Source organism: Choloepus didactylus, chromosome 10 (genome assembly GCF_015220235.1).
Source record: "Choloepus didactylus isolate mChoDid1 chromosome 10, mChoDid1.pri, whole genome shotgun sequence".
Lineage (NCBI taxonomy): Eukaryota > Metazoa > Chordata > Mammalia > Pilosa > Megalonychidae > Choloepus > Choloepus didactylus.
Window position 1 is genome coordinate 45,002,231 of NC_051316.1, and position 24,513 is coordinate 45,026,743.

The 24,513-nt window shown below is 38.8% G+C and overlaps 1 protein-coding gene across 5 annotated transcripts in view; it reads left to right on the top strand.

Moving 5' to 3' along the window:
* Positions 1 to 240: 240 nt before the first annotated feature.
* Positions 241 to 24,513, top strand: part of TRPM3 (transient receptor potential cation channel subfamily M member 3) — a 596,233-nt gene continuing 571,960 nt past the window's right edge. For 2 of the 5 annotated variants that reach the window (XM_037798450.1, XM_037798451.1), the window contains exon 1: positions 241 to 451. In XM_037798450.1, coding sequence (XP_037654378.1) covers positions 362 to 451 — 90 coding nt within the window. In that variant the 5' untranslated portion in view covers positions 241 to 361. The remainder of the gene's footprint in view (positions 452 to 24,513) is intronic. The other 3 variants (XM_037798453.1, XM_037798454.1, XM_037798452.1) reach the window with 2 other exon arrangements.

Below are 24,513 nucleotides of genomic sequence, written 5' to 3' on the forward strand. Positions count from 1 at the left end.
GAGTGCACATCCCGGAGCAGACTGCTCCGACTCTGACCGCAGGCTGTTTTGTGCAGGCTCTCCCTCTCCTTTAAAACCGTGCATCCCCTCCCAGAAGCAGCAGGCAGTGTGCCTCCATTCAGCCACATTTGGTATGCATGAGCACGGCTGCAGGGAGAGGGGAGGTGGCTTTCTTAAGAAGGTTCAGTGGCTCAGGCAACGCCGCTTGACTAGTCTTCCAAGTTACAGGAATCCTCTGCCCTAATGGAATTTGCAGGTGTGGAGATGACCATGGGACGCCAGGGCCGTGGGGGACCGTTTATTTTGTAGGCATTGCTCAGGTTTGCAGTTTTTGTTTTCCTGGTGGAATTTGAAAGGGGTCATGAATCAAACTGATGCTCCTCGACCCCTAAACTGGACTATCCGGAAACTGTGCCACGCAGCCTTTCTCCCATCTGTCAGACTTCTTAAGGTACTGTAACTTGCTGCTTTGAATGGCGCGAATGATGGTTTTCAGGTCTAAATTTCCAACTTTGCACTTGGGCTGGGACTCGCCTTTTGGGGAACACGAATGCATGCAGTGCCGGCTCTGTCACCCATGGCTGGAGAGGCTCCTCCTGCACCCCCCCTCCAGGGTGTCAGGGAGGAGAGGATGGCCTGAACCACACTTAAGGATGAGATTGTGGTCTCAGAAAATGGTCTGTGTGTGTGTGTGTGTGTGTGCATGCTCCCCACCCCTCTTACCATAGCTAGAACAGAATTAGATTAACTTCTTTGGGAGGGTGGGAACTGCAGTGGGAGTGAAATCTCTTACTCCCATATGTTTGGCTCCTGTTTTGTTCCCCCATCCCTGGGGAAGCCCTTTGACCTACTTTCCCTTTAATGGAACCTGAGAGAACAAAGGATTTTCCTTATTATTTAAAAGCACTGTGTAGTTAGATGGTCTGTCAGGTAAAGACAAAGAATGAACCTCACCAGATAGCAATGCTAAAGGTGCCCTTGTTTTTTTAAAAGACATGATAATTTTAGTTTTCCAGGTAAAGTCGGAGGTAGTGGGAAAGTATTGTTCAAACATACATTGAACAATAAACATATATTGAACATAAGCCTCTAGCATCACTGCCTCTGAGGCACACAAAAGAATCTTACACCTGAGCTGGAAATGCCACCTTGTTTCTGCAGCACTTCTCTCTCTAGAAGCAGATACATTAAAAAGTCCCCACAACTCCATAGTAATTCATCTGCTCAAATGACTTGTAGGGAAGGAAATACAAATAAAATCTTAAAAGATACACAGAAACAAGCATACTGCCCTCCCTCCCCCCAAAAAAAGAGAAATGGTAATACTTATTTGGGAAAAATGCAAATCTTTTGATGTTCCACATTCCTTTGAAGTTAAAAAGGCAAGACAAAGTTTTAAATTCTCTTTCCCTTATCAAATATATTTGATACAGTTACCACTGGACCTTGAGTCCAAGTGACCACAATAGAAGGTTAATGAATTAATCTTGAATAAATAACACTTGCAATATTTTTTCTGAGGCTGTGTTCTGGTTGGATTAAGTCTGAAGTGGGCAATTAGTTCCATACAGCTAAGTGGCCCCTTTCAACAGAGTATTACCCACTGTCTGAATTTCCCTCATCGTGTTAAACACAAACAGATATTAACTTTCACAAAGGCTGACCCTCAAGTGCTGTTCAAACCCCATCATGTGGTTGTCATGGTGACTGCTTACTTCCCTAAAGGAATATTTAGGAGGAAAATCAGGTTTGGGCATGGGGAGTGGGAGAGACTCTTTCTTGGATATAAGTGCTTTAACTGTGTTGGAATTTTTGTGATAGAGCATAAAATGAATGAGGCCAGGGAATTAACAAATGAATGTAAATTTTCTTCCAGATTCACTAGTGAGTAAAGGGTCTGGGGCAAGTAATGCCCTGGCAAACTAACTGTGACTGAGAAAATTGACATCAGCAATACAGTGTGAGATGAGAAACATTTTTCAGTTAAAATTATTCAATGGCTTTATCCCCAAATAATGCTTTTTAACTTATATAATGATCATCTTAACAGTTATGCATATGTCACTCTCAATGTATTATGAATTAATACTATAGGTTTTTTTTTTTTAATGGAAAAAGTTACTCATCATTTACTGGTCATAAACTGGCAGAGAAGTCTGTATTTGAAGTAGATTGTTTTTCGGAAGGATTCTGTCATCTCTTTTCAACTGAAAGTACTGCCCAAAACCAAAAGACATTGTCAGTATGCTGCCAATACTATCATTGGCATCCATCTCAATCCTACCATCCTTTATTAATATGGTGCATTGTGAAAATTCATCTAATAAAGTGCATTAGTGAGTGTCCTTCCAATTTTCTCAAAACCCAAAAGACAGGGTGTATTTTACTGGAGAACTTTCTTTCCAAATGGCATCTGTAATTTTGAAAGATCATAGCTATCCTAGGAGATCTGGATATTGGGCACATTTCAAACTATTTCAAAAAATAAAGTGATACCACATTCTTTCAGCAATACTTAGAAAGAAATGAAAGCTGCTTTTGTATGTGAGCAATTGTATTATCCACATTCTGGGTATGAATGCTATGTAATTTTATTCCTCTGGGTAAGTGCTCTCATAGTTGCTTCCTAGTTCTTATGTATTCTTGCTCTGCCTTTTTCTTTCAAGTAACATTGAAGCTCATGAGTAATAATTTGCATATTTTGGTCAATGTTCTTCCTGATTTTTTCTATAAATTAACATTTAATAAAAGCAATTCTTGTTCCTCCCTTGGTTTCTATTTCCCCTCCCCCAAGTCTCTTGTTCCACCTCCCCTACACCACACATCAATTTGATTGATGGATTTTCTGGGCATCCAGAGAATCAATTGAAATCATAAGCTAACAAACCAAATTCTCCTATTCAACAGGTAATTTTCATTCTTCTTCTAAGCATTGTTCTGATGCGAAATGCTCTCTCTGGTGACCTGACCCGTCAGTATATGCAGTGCAGGGCACAGTGGCATGTTTAGCTTTGGCCAAACTTGGATCATTCACCATTTCTCATAGACTGGGCTGGAGCCAATTTCCCTCCCTATCCTTTCCTTGAAAATGTATGTTTCTTTGCTAATGTAGTAACATGCAAATGTTTAGAAATGGCTTCATAATCCTATTTCCTGTATTTCCCATTTCCTAATAGAAACAGGATACTAAAAAATTAGAAGGGGAAGGCTGGCATCTGAAGCATGAATGAAACCCAATGACTGTTGGAACATACTTATTTTTCCTTCTGAAAACATCTCATTTATTGTTTTGTCCATCTCAGAGAAATTTTGAACATGCCAATAATTTTGAATTTGGGATTGCATTTGAAAGTAACATTTGAAAATGCATTTTTGGCTATGCACATGGTGATAGCCAAAAGACAGAGGCTGTTTTCAAATGGATATATTTCAAATGGGACCCTTTTCAACTATTTTTTCTATTGTTGTTTGCTTCATTTTTATGTATTTCAAGATTTCATCTTACTATTAATCACAAAAAAGTCAAGTTTGTTTCACTGACAGAATGTTCTCAGCATATTTCATATTCATTATCAGGTCTGTCTCTGCCATTGTTTTATTTGGGAGATTTTATTTTGGTAACTTCTGTTGAATTTGAAGAGTAATTTTAGGGTAGAGAGCTTTCTTTATACTTCTAAGGACTGAAATCTCAGTGTGCTTAAGAACGGGAAAGCTTCTGAGAAAATGGTGTTTCACTGAGGGAAAGGGAGGCTCTGTACTTGTCACAGATTTTGGGTAGACATGTTTAAGGCAGTCTGTTGATGAAGACCAAATGAGCAGTATCATTTTAGGATGTCAGGTTTTACATTAAGAAGTTTTATGATTTTGCCCACTTGGAACAGTGACAAAGAATAAAAAAATTACCTTCTGTATATATATATGTGTGTACACACACACACACACACACACACACACACATACACATACATATATAGGACCTAAACACTTGGTCCTAATCCCGGCTATGTTTCTGACCAGCTGTGCAACATTGGGTAACTTAACTAAACCTCAATGTAACTTGGTGTCCTCTTCTTTAAATGAAAGGTTTGGGTCTTGACTTGAGTTAGATATAGTGCTGTAATTCCCTGTGGTGAACCACGTGACTGCCATGCCTTATGGGCTTGGAATGGAATAGGATATTAGGGTTAAAAGTAGTTAAACTCTCTTGACTATTAAAATGGAAGAAGGAAATGGAACTAGAGATCATCAAGGTTTAAATCATAGAGAGCCTTGTCTGCTAAGCTAAGGCTCTTGACCATTACCCTGAAAGCTAGGAATTGCCATTAAAGTTATTTTAGCAGGGAGGTGACAGCCAGATTCAGGTATGAGATAGATGTCTCTGGTTGTCCTGTCTAGAATGGGTGGGAGATGGTATAATTGAAAGCTGAGAGACTGACTAGTTTGGAGGCATGGAGAATTGATGAGAACCTGAGGTAAGGCAACAGGAATGGAGGTAATATAAAGAGGGGCTCATTAATTGGTTAGTTGTGGTTGAGGAAAGAATCTAGGGTAACTTCCAATTTCTGTCTTTGTTGCCTGGTTGGATGGTGGTCCCAGTGCTTATGAATAAAGGGCCTGAGAAGGAAGAACGAGATTCTCACTTTGTGGTTCCTCTTTGGTGAGCTAGAAAGGGCAGGACAGTTTTCAATTATTGTGAGACGAATACGAAGATAAGGAAAATGATTCTGTCTCACTGATGTATGAGTCCCACTGAATGCCTGATAGGCAGAACTCTTTGGAGTAAATAATATAAAATCAGTAACATCGTTTCTCTTTTTCTTGGATGGTATTTTGTTATTTATACCAACTTTTTATAAAATTAGGTATAGTCAACTACCATTTCTCTGGAATCCAGTCAAAATTCAGATTTGTTTCTTCCTCCTGGCTCTCTTTTATACAGAAGGATGAATGAAAGTATACTGGGGAAAATAAGTGAGTTATACTGAGAGGGCCTAAGAGCAGTGATCAAGTTAGACTACCAGATCAGCACAAATTCTGTCCATGTGCCAACATTTCATACTTTTTAAATTTTGTATAATGGTAACCAATGTCCATTATTGTCTTTGAAACATATCAACATCATAACAACCAAAAGGATTGGTCTGTCTTCTACAGTTGATATCAGGCACTCCAGAGCCCGATTTCTATTTGGTATTCTCAAATGTATAAAAACCAATAACGTTGGACTTTGTTTCAGTATTGTGTGTTTTAAATTTATGATTTCCAGGGTCTCCCTTTCCTGTTTAAAAAGGTACAATAAATCAATAAAACAGAATTTTTACTTAGCCAGAACAGGACACTCCTGAACCATATACTAGAAAGTAGCAGTTAAAATTACATTGTAAGAGAGAAAATACACATCTTTTATATCTAGCCATGTTGGTGAATCTTGGAGAGCAAGGTCAGGGAACTTGTTATGGACCAATTCAACCAAGTCTCTGAAGATGGGAAACTTGAAGGATAAATTGCTTTTAGGAAAATACAGTTAGTGTATTTTGAGGCAGAACTTTAATGGTTACAAATAAACTTCTCCCTTTCCAACTCATTGTGCCAGCCTTAGATTCCCTTTAAAAAAGGAGAGAAAGAAAACAAAGAAGGAAAGAAAATGTGACCAAACTAAAACCCAAGAGAGAGGAAAAACTGTGTCTGGTCTATTTCATTTGGTGGCTTCAACTCAGGCTGCTGAACGGCAAACAATGTGACTTGCTTTTTTGTGAAATGTTCCTTCAGCAGCCTGAAGGCAATTCCTGAGGCAATGAGAAACCCTCCTGTCTCTTTGGAGGGTCTGTCTTCTGATGCCCTATATGGTGGAAGCAAGAAGGAAAATCTGTGGTTGCAGGGGGAAGGAGGAAGGAAATGGCTTGGATGTGCAAGCCCAAGACCTTCTCACTCCAGGACGACTTGTGGAGTCATGGTGATCCTGGGGCAAGGTCTATCTCTAGGGGAAAGGATACTGCCTTCCTTGTAAAAGACTTCCCAGGGAGAGAGGTCACTGCCTCCCCAGCAGTGGCTTCACATCCTCCCCCTTTCCCAGTCTGTTGGCTTAATTTCAACTGGCTCTAAAATAATCTTTAGACATCTAGATTGTGTCCTTCTGCCTTTCCATTATCTCATGTGAAAAAGAGTTTTAAAGACTGTGACTGACAAAAACTATTCAATAAATGTTTACTGAATGAACAAACGAATGAATGTGTGAGTGATAAATATTCAGGCCCTACTCTGGGAGACACTGATTCAGTAGGTAGCCGGTGGGCCCAGGAATTTGCATTTTAACAAGCACTCCAAGTGATGCTGATGCAGGTGGGCGGTTGGACCACTTGCTATAGATTCATCTGAGATGGCGGGAAACTCTGTGAAATGCCTTCTCTCAGGCTGGCAGCTGGGCATAACAGATTTTGTGTTAGGCAACTGTGGGAGAAAAAGGTTTCAGGTAAACAGTCTCACGGATTTCAAAATGTAATCAAGAAAGAGCATTTACAGATAGAGAAGAAAATTGAGTTCAGCTACCCTGTTTTGGTTTGTAGATATCATAATCTGAAGAGGTATTTGTCCCTATTGCTTCTATTTTTTATTTATATGATTTACTTCTATGTGTATTTCTTTCATGACGATGTTTCAGTTGTGATATGAAATCTCAGAAATTTTTTTCTGTTCTATTGAATTTACATGGAGCTATGATTCTAGACCAGAGCTGCCAAAGACAGTGTCCATAGTCAAGATTCTCCCTATGTCCTTCCCCTATGCTGCCCTTGGAGCTGCAGTCGTCATCAAGTTCATGACTGTTAGATTCCATTGGTCTGTGATAGTACCAAGTGGTCAGTACCTGGTTCATTTCTGGGGAGCAAGGCCAGAGCAGCTGTCACTGATACCCTCCAGTGCGAGAGTCCCCTGCCCCCCTGCCAACTTCACCCCACAGCCTTCAAAAACCAACCAGAGACAGGGAGAGAACATCCAAAGTACATTCAAAATTAAAATTAATTTTATACTTGGAAATTTTACAAAATGATACCTAATATTAAATATTAAATATGGAAAATAAAGCTGAACAAAATTATCTTGGCTCCTGAGCACATGGCATAGATACAGTGCTATGATTGCTGGGCAGGGTTTGGTATAACAGAATCTCTAGGAGGTGAACATGTAATTTTTGTGTTTCTCAGACACAAATTTATGTTTCAAAGCATTAGAAAATTCAGTGGCTCTTTTCTCCTTCCATTTTCAGAGGCACTATGCATAGGAATTGGAGTTTGGGGATAGCACTGATCAGTTATGCCCCCCCCAAAGTATTAAAGATTTTGCAAGTTTTAATGCATTAGATGTATAGATAGGTGGATGGGGGAGAGAGAGAGAAATAGAAGAATGAATGCATTCTTGTTCATCAATCCATTAACAGCAACATTTTATACACTGAATTGTCTTGTTAAGTTGGGAAATTCATCTACCATAATGAGCTCTTGTAGGCATGTTTCTCGAAGTTCACATCTCTGGGAGGGCTTTGTGAATCTGCATTTAACAAGCAACATGGATGATCCTGACACAGTAAAATTTGAGGACTTACATTCTAAAGTGTGATCCTTTAATAAAGAAATGTTGGCTCATTAAGATTATGCCTTTTGGATGACCATGCTTCCATATTTGATTGTTACTAAAACCTGTACACACAACATCCTTCTATGCATTAATATAGGTTCACAGCATATCCTATCTGGAAAGGCCTGTGTGCACAGAGCACCAAATGACTTTTAAACTTGTTTCTTAATGGATCATGCAGGGAGGCTTATATAGGTACCGGAAATGTGTAGTTGATAGGTAATATCCTGGATTAGAAGAGAAGACAGTGTGTTAACCTCATTCTTGTTTACTTTATGGTTATAGGCAAAAGAACGTAGCAGACACAGCAGTAAGTCCAACTTCTGTCCTCATTGTATGACCATTGCCAAACTAAGCAAACTCTCCTCAAAATTTGTTGCTTTCTCCCTGTACTTTCTCCCAATTGCCAGAACCACCTGTTTGTCAAGTTGCCCAAACTGGAAAACGTGAGTGCATGCCTTTTGTCTTGTTTGCTCTCATCCCTCACATAGAATCAGCCAATCCATTCTGCCAGCATGCACGCCCTCCCTCCCTCTCTCTCCATCTCTTTCTCTCTTCCTCTACACACACACACACACACACACACACACACACACACGATACACCTACTTCTGTCTTTTCCTAGTTCTAAGAACAACGGTCTTTCCCCTTCTTGGGCCTGACCTACTAGAGCTACCTCCAGCCTTGACTACTTCAAATCTATCCTTCCCACAGTTACCAGAATGATTCATTAAAAAAGCAAGTAAGACCATGATGCTCCATGTTTGACATTCTTCAGTGGTTCCCCATCTCCTACATAATAAAATCTAAGCTCTTTGGTGTGGTATATAAGACCCTTGCTGATCTGGTCTCCTCTCCCTCTTTTCCTTCATACCTTGTTTTTCCCTGCCTCAAATCATGGAATTCCTTCTGGCTGAGCTTTTGCTCAAGCTCTTTCCACTTCCTGGAAAACCTGAAACATTCCTTCTCTTAGCTAATTCCTACTAAACTTTTAATACTAAAGTCAATTGGATAAATTTAGGAATCTTTTCCCTGAATTCCCAAAGCTAAGTTAGACTCTTCCACAAAAGCCGGTTCTTGTTTCTTTCATTGCTTTTAGCATGCCGTGGTATTATTGACTCCTTCATGAAATTCTGAAGATCTTGAAGTCTGGGAGCATATCTTATTCAGTTTGGTGTATGTAGCATTTAGCAGAGAGCTAGAATATTTTGGGTGCCAGAGGAATTACTTAAATAGGTAAATATTGGAGGGAATGTATAGCTATGCTCTTGCTTCAGAGCTCTGAAGTTGTTACAAGAACCAAATGGTATTCTAGGGTCTTGGTATTTTTGTATGATTAAAGAATACCTTGAATTCTAAGCGACTCATTTCATATGTCCCTCAAATCAGAGAATTATTTAAGGAATTGAACAAATAATTAGTACTCAGTAAAAGTGAAACAGAATGACATAAGTACTCAAGGAAGAAACTGTAACTAAGTAGCACCAAATGTCTGCTTCCAAAATACTTACCTGAAGACCAAGTGAACAACTGAAATTACCTAATCAATTGATTATGTTGGAGAAAGGGCATTCCATAATTTAGTGACTTTAATAGCCTTTAATATATTTCCTTTAATGATATTGTTGGCTGGGTTACACTGGGAAATAGAGAAAAAACTACTAGAAGCAAACTTATCCTGTTAGACTTGCAGGGGCTGTCCTTTATACATTAAATAAGTTTTTGGCAAATGCCTGGAGATAACTATGTAGACACAATCCTGTTGAAATATCTTGGCATTTCCATTTAAAGCTAAATGTGACTTAGGATTTATTTTTTGTATCATTAGGTTATTTTATTATATCAAGTATCATGGGTATAAGTCCAATAGAAATCTTAGTTTACCAGGTTCTCACAAGAAAAAACTAGATCAAAGTCAAATCTCCTGTGGAAGAAATCAGAATCATTAGAAAACTATCTTGCTGCTTACTGGTTAAGATCAATAATATATTCAGCTGGAAAGAAGGTAAATAATTATCTGTTGGCATAATCTCTATGATTATCCATCTCCTTGCTGAAGAAAATGTTACAAAAATGAGCTATCATCCAAGCTTCTGTCAGAAATATTTGCTGTATAGTGCTAGTCTATGAATAAATTATGACTTCAACATTTAGAACCTGGCAGTTTATTTTGCAGAGTTGTCAAATGCTTTGGTCTAGCCTAATGATGTCCCTTTTAAACAAGGGTTCTCAACCTCAGGACTTTTGACATTGTTGGGGGGGTGGAGGTTATGGGGGACAGTGGCTAGCTAACCTGTGCATCATAGGATGTTTAGCAGCATCTTTGACCTCTATCCACTAGATGCTCATAGTGGTGGGGGTGGGGTAGGTAATTGATTTTACTGGAAACCCAAAGAGATTCGCTAGTAATGTGAAGGGGATCATATAACTTTAGGCACACTTTGTCTTTCACATTTTACAAAACAGAAATTCAGCTTACGTTTAGGAAATTATACTGGTTGAGTTCTATTCACTAAACATAGAGAGATTAAGGAATTATTTTCTCATTGTACTATCAGTCATCCCTTGTAGGAAAATTGAATGTGGCAAATTTGGCTGAAAGTGTTTAAACGTTACATGTATTATTTCTTTGTGAATTAAAAGCAGAGCATAATTTTCAGTTTGATTGATGGTATCAAGTGAAATAATTAATTTTTACAATTATTTTGTTCTACAATAGCTTCTACTTAGAACTGTTCAAGAATAATGCAATATAAAGTTCATTTCAATGAATAAGTGAAGAAAATATTTTACTTCATCAAGATGACTTTTTCATATGACTTTAGCTTATGTGAGCAATCAAGAATTTTAAGACAAATCCAGTAATTTAGCAAGGAAGCTAAATGATTTAATTTATAGTTGAGTATAACTAAAGCTAATTTTCAGTTATTTTAATCTTGAACAAACAGAAAAACTGGATTTTAGTCTTAATTCTTCCATCAATTAATATCTTAACTGAGTTACTTAGAATAAATTGTTTTATCTTCCAGTGCCTCACTTTTCTCATCTGTAAAAGGACGGGATTGGGTTAGGTCAGGGAAAGTTCCAGAAAGTAAATATTTTAGGCTTTTTGGGTCGTACATCTCTGTTCCAACTATTCAATTCTGCCCTTGTAATGTGAAAGTAACCATAAATAGGTTAAAAAAAAAAAAAGAACATGTTCCGATAAAACTTATTTATGAACACTGAAGTTTGAATTTCATTTGATTTTCACATGCAATGAAGTATTATTATTCTTTTCAATTTTTTCTCAGCCATTTTCAAATGTAAAAATTATCCTTAGTTTTTCAAGATGGTGGAGTAGGGAGCTCTAGGATTCAGTTCATCCTCCAGGGAAGCTAGTAAGCCAGGAACTGTCTGAAATAACTGTTTGGGGGGCTCCAGAGACCAGAAGAACACGGTACACCACCCAGGGAAGAGCAGAAAGAAGAGACTGATGAAGTGTGGTGAAGGTCTGTGAGTGGAGTAATCCACATGGCCCGGGCTGTGGATTACTCAATGCAATTGCTACAATGTAGCAATCAACATTGATTGCTCCTGTTGATTAGCAAATTCAGATTGTTGGAGTCCAGCTCCATGAACAACTAGTCTCAACCCGTCCAGAACAGAAAGCAGCCAGCAGCCTCCATTTCAACCCCTGTCCCCAGCAGAGGTGGAAGGGGAGCTAAGTGATAGTAACTTCTCTGGGTGGCAGTTCCTTGAAGGGCAACTCTTCCCCAAGGGAAGGTGGGGGGGGCATGGTCCAGTGCAGTTTGTGACTGCTGATTAGAGAATTCCGATTATAGGGACTGGGATCTGAGCAACAGTTTCAACCCACTCCGGCCAAAAGTGGTTGGCATTGTTTGTCTCTACCACACCTCTGGTAGGTGGGGAGTTGGTTGAGAGTTAAAGGCACAGTACTGCCTTCAGATTGCAGGGGACAGTTGGGTGAAGAGTGCCATCTGCTGGGCATGCCAGGAAAGCACAGTTTTGGGGAGCTGTCACAGAAATGATTGGTGACCTTCCAGGTCTCCTTCCCAGGGTACTTGGCAACTGATGTACACCCCCTTCATGGGTCTCTGGGCCTGTTTTGACTGGGAAATCCTGACCTGGGAAGTTCCTCTCTGGGGGCATCCTCCTCCCAGAATTAGCCCTCCAGGTAAAAGCAGCTAGACATAATGAAAGGAGTGTTAAAAACATATAGTGGCAAATAAAAAACAAACAGAACAGATCAACATTCCCAGAGGAAGAACAGGGGAAAGGAAGCTTTCTGCTGGGGTGAAACAATTGCATAAATAGTACATTCTCAAAATTGTACCATATATCCACAGAAAGAATCAGATGAATAGAACTGAAAAAATTCTGATTTTAGGTACAACAGAAAGCCAATATTACTGATGAGGAGACTCAGCCTGTTAATCATGAAGAAATGCCTTAAGAATTCCACTTTAAGACAGCATGAAGGGCTCAAACGTCTCCTTACATGCTGTTCTAGTTTGCTAATGCTGCCAGAATGCAAAACACCAGACATGGATTGGCTTTTATAAAAGGGGGTTTATTTGGTTACAGTCTTAAGGCCATAAAGTGTCCAAGGTAACACATCGACAATCGGGTACCGTCACTGGAGGATGGCCAATAGTGTCCGAAAAACCTCTGTTAGCTGGGAAGGCACATGGCTGGCGTCTGCTCCAAAGTCCTGGTTTCAAAATGGCTTTCTCCCAGGACGTTCCTCTCTAGGCTGCAGTTCCTCAAAAATGTCACTCTTAGTTGCACTTGGGGTATTTGTCCTCTCTCAGCTTCTATGGAGCAAGAGTCTGCTTTCAATGGCCGTCTTCAAAGTGTCTCTCTCATCTGCAGCTCCTGTGCTTTCTTCAAGGTGTCCTTCTTGGTTGTAGCTCCTCTTCAAAACATCACTCACAGCTGCACTGAGATCCCCCTATCCATCAGCTCATTTATATGGCTCCAGTGACCCAACTTAGACCCACCCTGAATGGGTGGAGCAGCACCTCTATGGAAATTATCCAGAGTCATCACCCACAGCTGGGTGGGGTGCAGCTCCACAGAAACATTCAAAGAATTATAACCTAGTCAACACTGATAAAGTCTGCCCACACAAGATTACATCAAAGATAATGGCGTTTGGGGGACATAATACATTCAAACCGGCACACATGCCTCCTTGAGTAGTTCCCCATTGTTTGTAGTTTCAGCACTGCCAAAAGGACCCATGGAACTTGTAATGAGCTTTGTCAACTCTTCTGGCTAACTGAAATGGCACTATCCCACATTTATATACCTGAGAAAGGAAAGAAAACTAACACAATGTGTAGAAGTGATCATAAACTGAATATGGATAAAGTTTTATGATTTTTTTAAATTAATTGTGCTTAAAGGAGTTCAGTATAAAAGAAATTAGTGTTTTAATCAGAATATTCCTGTTTTCATAGAAGTTCTTTTGAAAGGGGAAAATCCCCTTTCAAAATAGTCAAAACATTGTATTGTTTTGTTTTTAGGTATACAGCAATACACACATCAAAAAAGGAATATAGAATTAATGTTTCTTTCCCATTCATTTATTCATTCTTCACACACTTATTCATACTACAGTGAACTTTGCTATGTATCAGAAACTGTGCTAGGAACTAGAAATTCAAAGATGAAAAATACTAGGTTCCTGAACAAAAAGGAACTACTAATGGTGTAAGGGACACAGACAAGCAAACTGGAAATGACAGTGTGACTTGATATATGCTTTCATATTGGTGAGCAGAAAGGGGCACAAAATACAACCTGGAAGGACAGGCAAAGTTTTCTAGAAAAATTAACTCTTTGGCTGGATATAGAATTTATAGAATATTCCTTCTACCCCATCTTCCCATAGGCATCTAATTCTAGACCCAATTCAGGAGTTAACTTTTTAAAAACGGCATGTACTGAGACAGAGAGGCTCCTAGAAAGTATAGCTCCTGGAGGGAACTGCCAAGAGGGAAACTGAAGTGTGAAGTGTAAAGAGAATGGCATAGTGAGAAGTGGGCTAAAGAGCGTGACATCAAGTCAAGGGACTGCTCCACCATCTATCAGGAAGACTGCTTCTAGTAGTGGGTGTGGGGTATATTTATATTGCTCTGATGTACAGCTCATACTTTCTTAGCAGCCTCTCTAGTTTAGGCTGCTCAAGTTGAAGTGCAATATTACCACCTCCACATCCTCTGCCTCAAAGAAGCTCTGTAGATAGCACCACTGCCCTCAGCTGCACAAATGCAGAGGCGAAACCAAATTCATTAGTCATTAAATGTAGGAATTGTTTAGCAGCTACACGATGCTCTATTAAGAGGATTATACTGTAGGAGGGATCTTTGCTTTTTTTTTTTTTTTTTTTGTGCCCTTGGCAAACTCATTTTCCATATCCAGACAACTTTGCAAACTGCCTCATCATGAAGAAATATTTTGCCTGTTTTATACATTTTAAGATATGTTCATCCAGAGTAATAACGGCCTTATGAAAAATATAGTACATAGGAACTATGGTACAGAACTTCTTTCTTTTGCTCTGGACAGTTATACAGTGGTAGGCAAAGGAAAAAATGAGCTTACTTTGCAGTTGTCAATAATGGCATATCACAGAGCATAAGCAGTAGGTGTTAATTTAGACGTGATCCTAATCAACAAACAAATGAATTCATACATCAAGATGGTTTAAATCTAAACTAACTTCTCTACAATAGTCATCCTCCACCATACTGTGGACTATTTAATGTATGGCTCAACACCTAGAAAATTTTCCTAATCTAAGGTATAACTTTCATACAGTAAAATTCATGAATTTTAAATATACACCTCAATCACTTTTATAAATATTTTCACCTATATGGTCCCCACCCATGTTAGATATATTAAATTTGTATCCCCCTAGAAAGTTCCCTGATGCTGTGAAGCGTGTTGCCATATGGTACATTGTGGGAACACAAGCTCCATGACAATAGAAACTTCCAGCAAATGACCAATTTAATACTTACACAGCACAAAGGGTCCAAAAGAGCAGGGGAAGAGATCCCATCATGGGTGATCCCCTGGGGAGGCCAACTGCTTGGGTCAGGGTTGGTGAATGGCAGCCCTGCGTGTACCACTTCATCGGAGAGGAGAGACCAATCTGTGCTGCCCCAGGACAGGGTATTTACACAACCCAAGGGGAGGGGTCCTGCTACTGCCAGTTCCTGCCCTGATAAGCAGCTGGGGCTGCTTGTTTTGGTTTTCTCGTTTAAGGTTTGGTCAGGTCTTTTTGTTAGACCGAACATCTCCCCCAGCTATGGAAAGAAACGACTGAAACACCTGCACAAAATAGAAGGAGGGTAGGTGAAGGCTAGGATATAGCCGTTAGGTGTGTCCTTGACTTTCCCTGCAGATGCCCTTTCCCAGTTAATACCACCTCCCTCAAGGAAACCACTGTCTGACTTCTATCACTCATATTAGTTTTGCCTTATCTAGTAAGTTTGTTTAAGTGGAATTATGCAGTATGCATTCTTATGTCTGGTTTCTGTCACTCAGCATGTTTTTGAGATTCACCCATGTTGTTTTGTATGTCAGTACTTCCTTCTTTTGTATTCCCACGTGATATCACATTGTGTGAACATACCACAGCTGGTTTATTCTTCCTCCTGCTAATGAACATTTGGGTTAATTTCCCACTTGTGGTTCTTATAAATAAAGCTGCTATGAACATTCTTATGGACCTAATGCACTCATATCTACTCAATGAATGAAATTGCTGAGTTACACAATAGGCATATGTTCAATCTTAGTAGAAACTGCCAGACAGTTTTCCAAGGTGGTCATAAACTTTTACATCTTTAAAACAATATCTGAGAGTCTGTTGCTTCACAGTCTTAGAAAAATTAGCATTGTCATTTATTTGGTTTTGTTTTTAAATTTTAGCCATCCTGGTGGGTGAATAATGGTATCTCATGATTATAATTTGCATTTCCCTGATGTCTAATGGGACCTTAAATTTAATATTCTAAAGTATTTTTAAAAACAATAATACAAAAAATGATGGGTGAAATTGAGGGAAGAGGGGAAGAAAATGAACTTTTACTGAGCTGCCATTGTGGCTAGAAACCAAGATACATTTTTAACATCGTGTCATTTAACCTTCAATAATGAGGTATTATCTCCAGTTTTCAGATGAAGAATTTGAGACTGAGGTTAAATAAAGTAGGGATAGTACAATATTAATTGCTTTGCAATGTGATTGGGAGAAATATATGAGTTAATACATATAAACTAATTAGAATAGTACTTAGTACATAAGAAGTACTTAATATATACTAGTTGTTTTTACCGTTTTGAAATCTGATGCTACAAGCTGTAAATACAAACAAATTGGCTGGTGGCCTTTGAGGAAAACCAGGACGTGGTAGACTGTAGATTTTATAAAATACTGGCTTTACCGCTAGGGATGTATCTGTATTAGTAGTGATGCTCACCCAGGAAGAGTTGCCAAATGGGTCTAATTGTTCGCAGCTAAAGTTATTCCCTAGAGCCTGGTTTTGTGGGAGAGTATGTCTGCATTTCAGAAAGGGGGAGGAGCCTGTCATTAATTGAGTGATGAAGTCAGTCTTTCCAACCTCTCCTGTGACCTTCTCAGGAGGACACCATGTATCAGATGCCATAGTGGGTGCTGGAAATGCAGATTTGCACAGGTTAGCCTTTGTGGCCTACGACTACCTTTCTGTAGGTACTCCATCTCCCCATTCCCATCACATCTCCTTCGTTAATCAATTGTACTTGACCTCTTAGAGCGCATTTGGAAACCTACTGTGTCTTTGTTTCTCCTTTATTCCATGGTCTGCTGTCAGCAAGACCTTTGTGTATAACTTCTATACGTTCTAGGATCTGACCTACTAATGGGAAAAATTGACGTGAACATTTAGTCACAATGCTTTGTTTGTTTTAAGGACCTCTGTAAATAAATTTGAAACATCACAATAGCACAAATCCCTGTACCAATATTTGATAATTTCTTTTCTCAAATTCACTTCTGAAATCACAGACTTTGTTTGGCAGTCTTCTGAAATAAGTAGTCATATTTTGACCCAGCAGGTTGAAAAACTAGTTTTCACAGGATGCTCAGGTGATAACAAAGACATTCATCCCTTTGTTTGAAGGTTCCTGTTTCACTTTCTTCTTTTTCTTTTTTAATAGCTCTGTTCTTTCATTTTATCACTAAGGAAATGTATTGGAAGGGGTATTTCCGTTGGTTATGATTAGAATTCAGTGGAGCAAAAACAATACCAGTGTTTGAGAAAACTTCCAAACAGTGCAATTCAGCATGGGATTTACCAGGCATGGGTATTTTTAATGACTAAAAGGTATTATCCACATTTTAAATTTACATACCTTATGCCAAAGAGGATTTCAGGCAGCAATATCTTTACTTAAAACTCAAAAGCAAATTTCTTTGATTAGTTTTCAAAAACTGTTTATCATGCCTCAGAATTCGGTTAAAACAAAGGCATTTGGAGGGGAAACTATGTGCCATTTTATCAGAAAGGGACCACACACATGTGCTGGACTCAGAACTAGAAACCATTTTAATTTAATACAAACCTACTGAGCATCTACTACACTCCAGGTTCCATGTTAAGCATTAACAAAGCAAAGATGAAAATATCATCTGTACCTTCTAGGATCTGAGCTACTCGTAGGAAAAACTGATATGAACAATCAGTCACAATGCTTTGTAATACAAGATATTATAGGAGAACAACCTGTGAAGCAGCCAATTTTGCTTAAGGGAAAAGGCCTCATAAAGGAGTTTATATTTGGGTTGGATGGAGCCTTAAAGATGATTAGGATTTCAACAAGAGGAGGGGAGGAAGGATATTCCAGGCACAGGAAAGAAAATGTGCAAAGGCATGGAGGTGTGAAAGAACAGGGTATGTTAGAGATTTTAAGTTGATTAGTGTTGCTGAGGTAATACAGAAAGTGGGAAGAGTCTTCCATGCAATTCTTGGTAGCTTGGACTTGACAATTTGTTTCGTAAATGTTTTTAGAGGAAAATGTATTCAACAAATATGTACAGAAATTAGCTGTGTGACGGTCTAGTCTAGGTACTAGGAACACAATGATAAATAAAAATTCATTCCCAGCTCTCAGAAATCCCAGGTGGAACCAACATAGAAACCATGATAGTTGATTCAAGGGCAGATGATTGTTTTCACTTAATGCAATGGCAACTGGGAGCATAACAGGAGGGGTTTTTAGTTTGCTTTACTTCTGAAAGGAAACATTCCATTTGCTAATAAAGTAAAAACTTGCATTTTGCTAAACAAAAACATAATGTATCTGTAATGTCATTTCTGAATTTGCTTTCCTATGGAGGGATGCTTAAAATATATTTGAAAAAAAAAATTTCATGCTGGAACTCCATTTTCCACAAATTTGGTGTTCAAAGCACAGACATACCCTCCTAAAAGGAAAATCTGGCATTGTCTTGATTTTATTGCTGCTTCTGAATGGCTCAGAGAGAAGGCTGTTGGACTTCGCAGGCCTTTACCAGTTTTGTTATGAATAATAGAAAAGATGCATGCTTAAACGTAGCTTGCTCACGGGGGAAATGCTGTCATAGGAGCCAATGACCTAAATTGTCTTCGGACATCAAACTTTCTAAACTGAAGAGGACACATCTGCCCTTTGAATATTAAACAAGTCACTAAACTGGGTCAGAGGCCTACAAAGAGTGCATTCACAGCTTTTTCTTCTCCCCATTGCAGGAAGCGATGTCTTGAGTGTTCATTACCTTTAAGAAATGAATTGTATTTCCTGTACAAGTTGCTTCTGAGGGAAGGTGTGTTTTGGGATAGTCACCTTTGACAATATAGCCATGTGTCAGTATTTAGATTTCCTTAACTGAATTTGAACTCACTCATTGGGAGTTACTCACTCCACACCCTGTGCTTCCCACTTCTCTCCTGTCCCTGTCTTCAGTTACATATCCACATACAATTTAGCTGCCCCTTTGGTCATTAGAAAGTCTTACACATAGTAAATGCTCAAAGAACATTAGCTATTATTATTTGATGTTGAATGAATGACAAGAAGCTTAGAATCATACAATTGTAGCATAGATGTCAGGTTGAGATGTATTTTCTTTCTGGGCATGTGGATCCCTGTTAGAATGGACTTGCTCCAGGCTTCTTGGGAAAGAATTAATCCAAAGTTAAATATATATGTACAAACTTGGGTCATTAAAAAGGCCCCAGTACCAGAGAGAAGGGGTGATGAGGCATACAGTATTGCACCTATCATTTCACTTGACTCCACAGCAAGTCCACCCTGGGAGCTTCAGAGAGACAGGGGTTATGAGTTAAATGTAGTAGGGAGAGGTGGGAGCTCATTTCCTATAAAGCACTTGAGATATTGGAAGTACCAGGTCACATTGCTTTGGCTCCAGTGAAGCGGCCTGAGGCCCAAGGAATGGGAACAAGCACTGCCTTCACCGAGCAGCCCAGCTGACGACTGGCACTGCACCCAAGACGGGGGTGCATCTAAGGAGGTCCGGGTGGTGTCAGTTCCTGGAGGGTGGGCCTGGAGGTGATGCCTCTACCTTTCAGTGCCATGCAATCTTTGGCAATGGAATCTTTGGACAAGACCTTCGGTTGAGGTTAGAGACATGCCAGTGAGTTCTGGAGAACAGGAATTATATAGAATTTTAGAGCTTAAAAGACTAAAATTAGTCATCTGGTCCAATTTTATCCCTTAACCTGAGGTTGTGAGAGGCTAAATGACTTTCCAGAGATCACTTGTAATAAGAATCTGTTTAACAAAGCTTGGGTGGCCGGGGACCATTCACTACTGCATAATCCATGTTACTTACTAGCATTATGTAGAATGTGTCAAAATGGTTACATGAAACCAGAAAATACCAGTATGAACATCCAGGCTGCCTGGCTTGGTTTATTTCTCCACACATATCTGCTCCTTTTTCTTTCTTTAAGAGTCTGTAGCTAATTGATTTTGTGAAAACAGGCTTCTTTAACTCCTACACTCTAAATACACTAATGCTAAGGTGCCACTATGTTCATATTGAAGATTAATTTGTAACAATTATATTTTTTTACTAATATGTGCTTTTTAATGCAATTTTATTAATATATACTCACACACCATACACTCCATCTGTCATCCAAAGTATACAATCAGTAGCTCACAACATTGTCATATAGTTGTGCATTCATCACCATAATCAATTTTCAAACATTTTCATTACTCCAAAATAAAGAAAAAGAGAAAAAAGAATACCCAAACCATCTCATACCCCTTACCCACCCCCCCCAAGATTTACATATTCTTGTCATTATTTTATTACTCATTTGCCTGGTTAAAGGGAATGTCAGTCACCAGGTTTTCACTATCACATGGTCACACAACAAAAGCTATACAGGTAAACAGTTATCAAGAATCAAGTCTGGATTACTATTCAACAGTATCAGGTATTTCCTTCCAGCTATTCTAACACACTAGAACCTAAAAGGAAATAGCTGTATAATGCATAAGAATAATCTCCAGATTGACCTCTCGACTCTATTTGAAATCTCTCAGCCACTGAAGCTTTATTTTGTTTCATTTCTTTTCCCCCTTTTGGTCAAGAAGATGTTCTCAATCCCATGATGCTAGGGCCAGGCTCATCCCTTGGAGTTTTCTCCCTCATAGCCAGGGAGACTTATACCCCTAGGAATTATGTTCCTCATACAGTAGAGAGTAGTGAGTTTATTTGCACAGATGGCTGAGAGAAAGACGCCACATCTGAGCAACAAAAGAGGTTCCCTGGGGGTGACTCTTAGGCATAATTATTCATAGGCTTAGCCTCTCCTTTGCAGGAATAAGTTTCACAAGGGCAAGCCCCAAGATCGAGGGCTTGACTTATTAAATTGGGATTCCTTAATGCTTGCGAGAATATCAGGAATTCCTCAGACAGGGATGTTTAATATTTCCACATTTTCCCCCAGTCTCTCAAGGGGGCTTTGCAAATACTTTGTTATTTTCTGCCCAAAGTACTCTGGGGTGCATCAGGGTATCAAATTAACCTGTACAGAATAACAGAGTCTCATTCCCCATTCAAGGTTCCATGTAACCATGTTGTTTAAATAGATTATTATATTAGAAAGTGTGCTACAGAGAATATAAATTCTGTACCACATAAACATCTCTTAAATATCAGTCAAAACTCAGGAATAGATGTGACTGCCGTAAGAGCTTACAACCTATGAACCATAATGAACAAGCCTCATTGAACACTCCACACTCCTGCATCATCAATTTTCCAATCTCTGTACACATTTCATCCCCTGGTATATATGCTTTCGAATGCAATTCTCAGCATTTGCTCATTATAGTAATTTTATATTAGTGAGGTCTTGCAATATTTGGCCTTTTGTTTCTTGCTTCTTTCACTCAACACAATGTCCTCAAGACTCATTCACCTACTTGCATGCCTCATGACTTCATTCCTTCTTGCAGCCATTCAATATTCTGTCGTATACATACACCAAAGTTTGCCCTTCCTTTCACTCTTTGACGTACCCTTAGGCCATCTCCATCCACTGCCACAATAAACACCAGTGTGCAAATGCCTGTTCCTGTCCCTGTTTTCAGTTCTTCCAAGTATATACCAAATGATGGGGTTGCAGGATCATATGGCAACCCTATACTTAGCCTCCTGTGGAACCACCACGCTGCCTTCCAGAGGGGCTGCACCATTCAACTTCCCCACCAACAGTGAATAGGTATAGCTCTCTCTTCTTATCTTCTCAGCACTGTTATCTTTCTATTTATTTTTAAACAGTTTTATTCATATACCATGCAGTCCATCCTGAGTGACCAATCAATAGCCCCCAGTATAATCACATAACTATGCTTTCACCACCACAGTCCATGAGAACAAGTCCATTTCTTCCACAAAAAAGAGGAAGAAAAACAAAGAATAAAGAATGAATGAATAAATGAAGAAAGAAAGAAAGAAGGAGAAACACAAGAATCCCATACCCCTCCCTTATGTCTCCCTCTGTTGACTTTAGCTTTTGTGGATTGCCTTTGTTACAATTAATGGAAGACTATTGCAGTATTATTGTTGACTTTAAACCTTAGTGTTCGTTGATTGTATTTTTTCCCACATAACATCCTGTTTTCACCACCTTGCAGTGTTGACATTCACTTGTTCTCCCTCATGTAAAAACTTTCTTATATTTCTACGTTTAATCATATCATTGTCCATCTAGTTTTTGGTAAGTTATATAGTCCCAGTTTTATCCTCTATCTTTCCTTCTGGTTTCATACATGCCCCTAGCCTTCCTCTTCCAACTCAACTCTCATTCAGCTGTGCTCTTTATACTTACAATATTGTGCTATCATCACATAATATTGTGTTATCCATTTCTGGATCTTTACAATCAATCCTAACAATTATTTTTGATTGCTGCTTTTATTTTCTTGTTATTATTTTTCAGTTTGGGGTCATGTCACTAGAGTGAGGATAGCAGACATGATCCACGTCCCTAGTAAGGGGCTAAAAGGGAATAAGTAAACATTGCATGTATCTCAGTGTTGACTGCAAAACCATCATTACACAAAGAAACTCTCATGGAGTGAGCATGCCTTATAGAACCAGGCTGGTATTGGGTGAATGTTCCATCATCTTCTCTTCCTCTTCACGACAGGACACAATTCAGAGTCCTGGATGGTTTTAGGAGCTTTCCTATCTACATCTTTTACTTACTGGACTCATTTAATCATAGACCCCTTCCTTTCTACACATTTACAACTTTGTGTCATCTGTGAATTCTGGTGGCGTGCTAGTTCTCTCCAAAGAACCCCCTTGGTCCCAACATCTATGGGTTTGAATGAAGCCAGAGATATTTACCTTTTTGTGGTGCCTTTCTAGATCATAATTAGTTATTTTGTTACCTGTAGCATTGAGATAATCTTCTTTGTTTAAGGCACTGGTGGGGACTTGGATCTCTATGTACAGCTATTTTCAGGCCCTTAAATGCAGAGTCAAATAAACTTGAATAGTGAGATATTTTTGTTCCTCTGGGAGTATCATTGTTGCTCTAAGAAATTCAATGGTATCAATGAGAATAAGGAGGATAAAGTTAGAAGCATCAGAAAATTCTCTGTGGTGAGTTTTAAGCTCATGCAAGTTTGGAAGAACCCAAAAACTAAGAAATATGTGTCTAAAATCTAAAATTAATATAGATGTATATCTATATTTTTTTTTTAAATTTGCCTAATATTACATAAAGAAACACTATACAGACATGTAAATTTAACATGGCTCAAACTTACAAAGTGTGTGTATATGTACATTAAAATTTGGCCAGTTGTATATACATCGGAATGTTAACAGTATCACTGGATGTCAGGATTACAAACAGTTTATATTTTCTTATATATTTTCTGTTTTTCATTTTTTTTTTCAATGAGCCTGGCACACTTTTATTAAAAAGAACAAACAAACATTGTCAAGAAACTCCATCCTTGAGTCTTTTTGACAACAAACCATGGAAGCTGCCCGAGTCAGGAAGGACATAGGAAACTGCTAGTGTGGGCTGAGCTCTGGCCAAATAGGTCAGCAGAATTGATTTTTCTTTCTTTCTTTCTTTTTTTTATTTTTTTTTTTATTTTCTCCCTTCCTCTGAAACACCATCTACTTTGAGCCAAAATTATACATGTGGCCAATGAAGTAACTGTTATGGTATGATCAGAGTTCTCCAGCAATTGCTCAAGAAGCAAAATCGGATGGTTTGAATTTTAAATTTTTATTTTATCTCAAATAGTGCCAGATACTCTTTTCTCACTCACAAAAATTGCAAAAGCATAAATTAAGGTGACCACCAGCAGATCTAGAACATTCAGTTGTGAAGGACTCTCTTGATAGATGATAGAATGATTGCAGCACCCCAGGTAAACAGTACCTGCTAGGGCCCTGCTAGATCCTTGTAACTCCTTTCTCATTTTGGAAACGTGCTCCACAATTGGCAGGGGATCCTGCAAGTTTCTCACCTACTGAGTCCTCTCTCTCTCAAGCTTTGGAAGAGTTCCATAGGCACCCAGAGGCAATGCAGTTTAGCTCTCTCTCAGCTTTCCTGACTCCAATGATTCTAATGATTTCAATTAAAATTTGCCCATGGACTTGATTACCTTCTTCCTTCAGATCACAGCAGGGAAGTTCCAGCAATTTTCAGTAGTTAAAGAAAGAAAAAAGCAACTATTGTCTGAAACAAGAGGAAACTACCTTATGCCGTTTTGACCTTGGGTAGAACATACTTAGTGTTTATAACATTGCTCTGAATTTATATTTTTTCCTGACCACTGATCTATTTTTAGATGGGAGCAAATGAACGTATTTTCCAAATATTAACTCCACTTAAAATCCAAGTAGAAATAAAGCTAATCTTGGAGAGCTATCTTGCTTGAGTAACTCTTAACGTTTTTACCCTGCTTATTTAACCCTTAACTGGATAAAACTGTGATGGTCCCCAGAAAAGAAAACAACAGAACCTTTTGATTTTAACAACTCATCTACTTGACAATGGAAGAGAAGAATTGTAATTCCATAAGAAGTTTTTCTGATGAAAATCTTAAGTGTCCACTCCATATCTGTCTTAGCCATCTGGGAAAGCAATGGAAAAATCCTCATGGATATTAGAAGAGAATGAATTTAAGTGGAAACTTCTCAAATTCTCCATCTAGTAATTTTGTCTTCTTCTTATTTAAATGTTGTGGTTATGAGCTCATAAGAAACAGCCCGAAGGCTTAAATGGGGGAATCCCCCTTCGTGCTCAACGCCATCCCAATTTCTTTCATGAG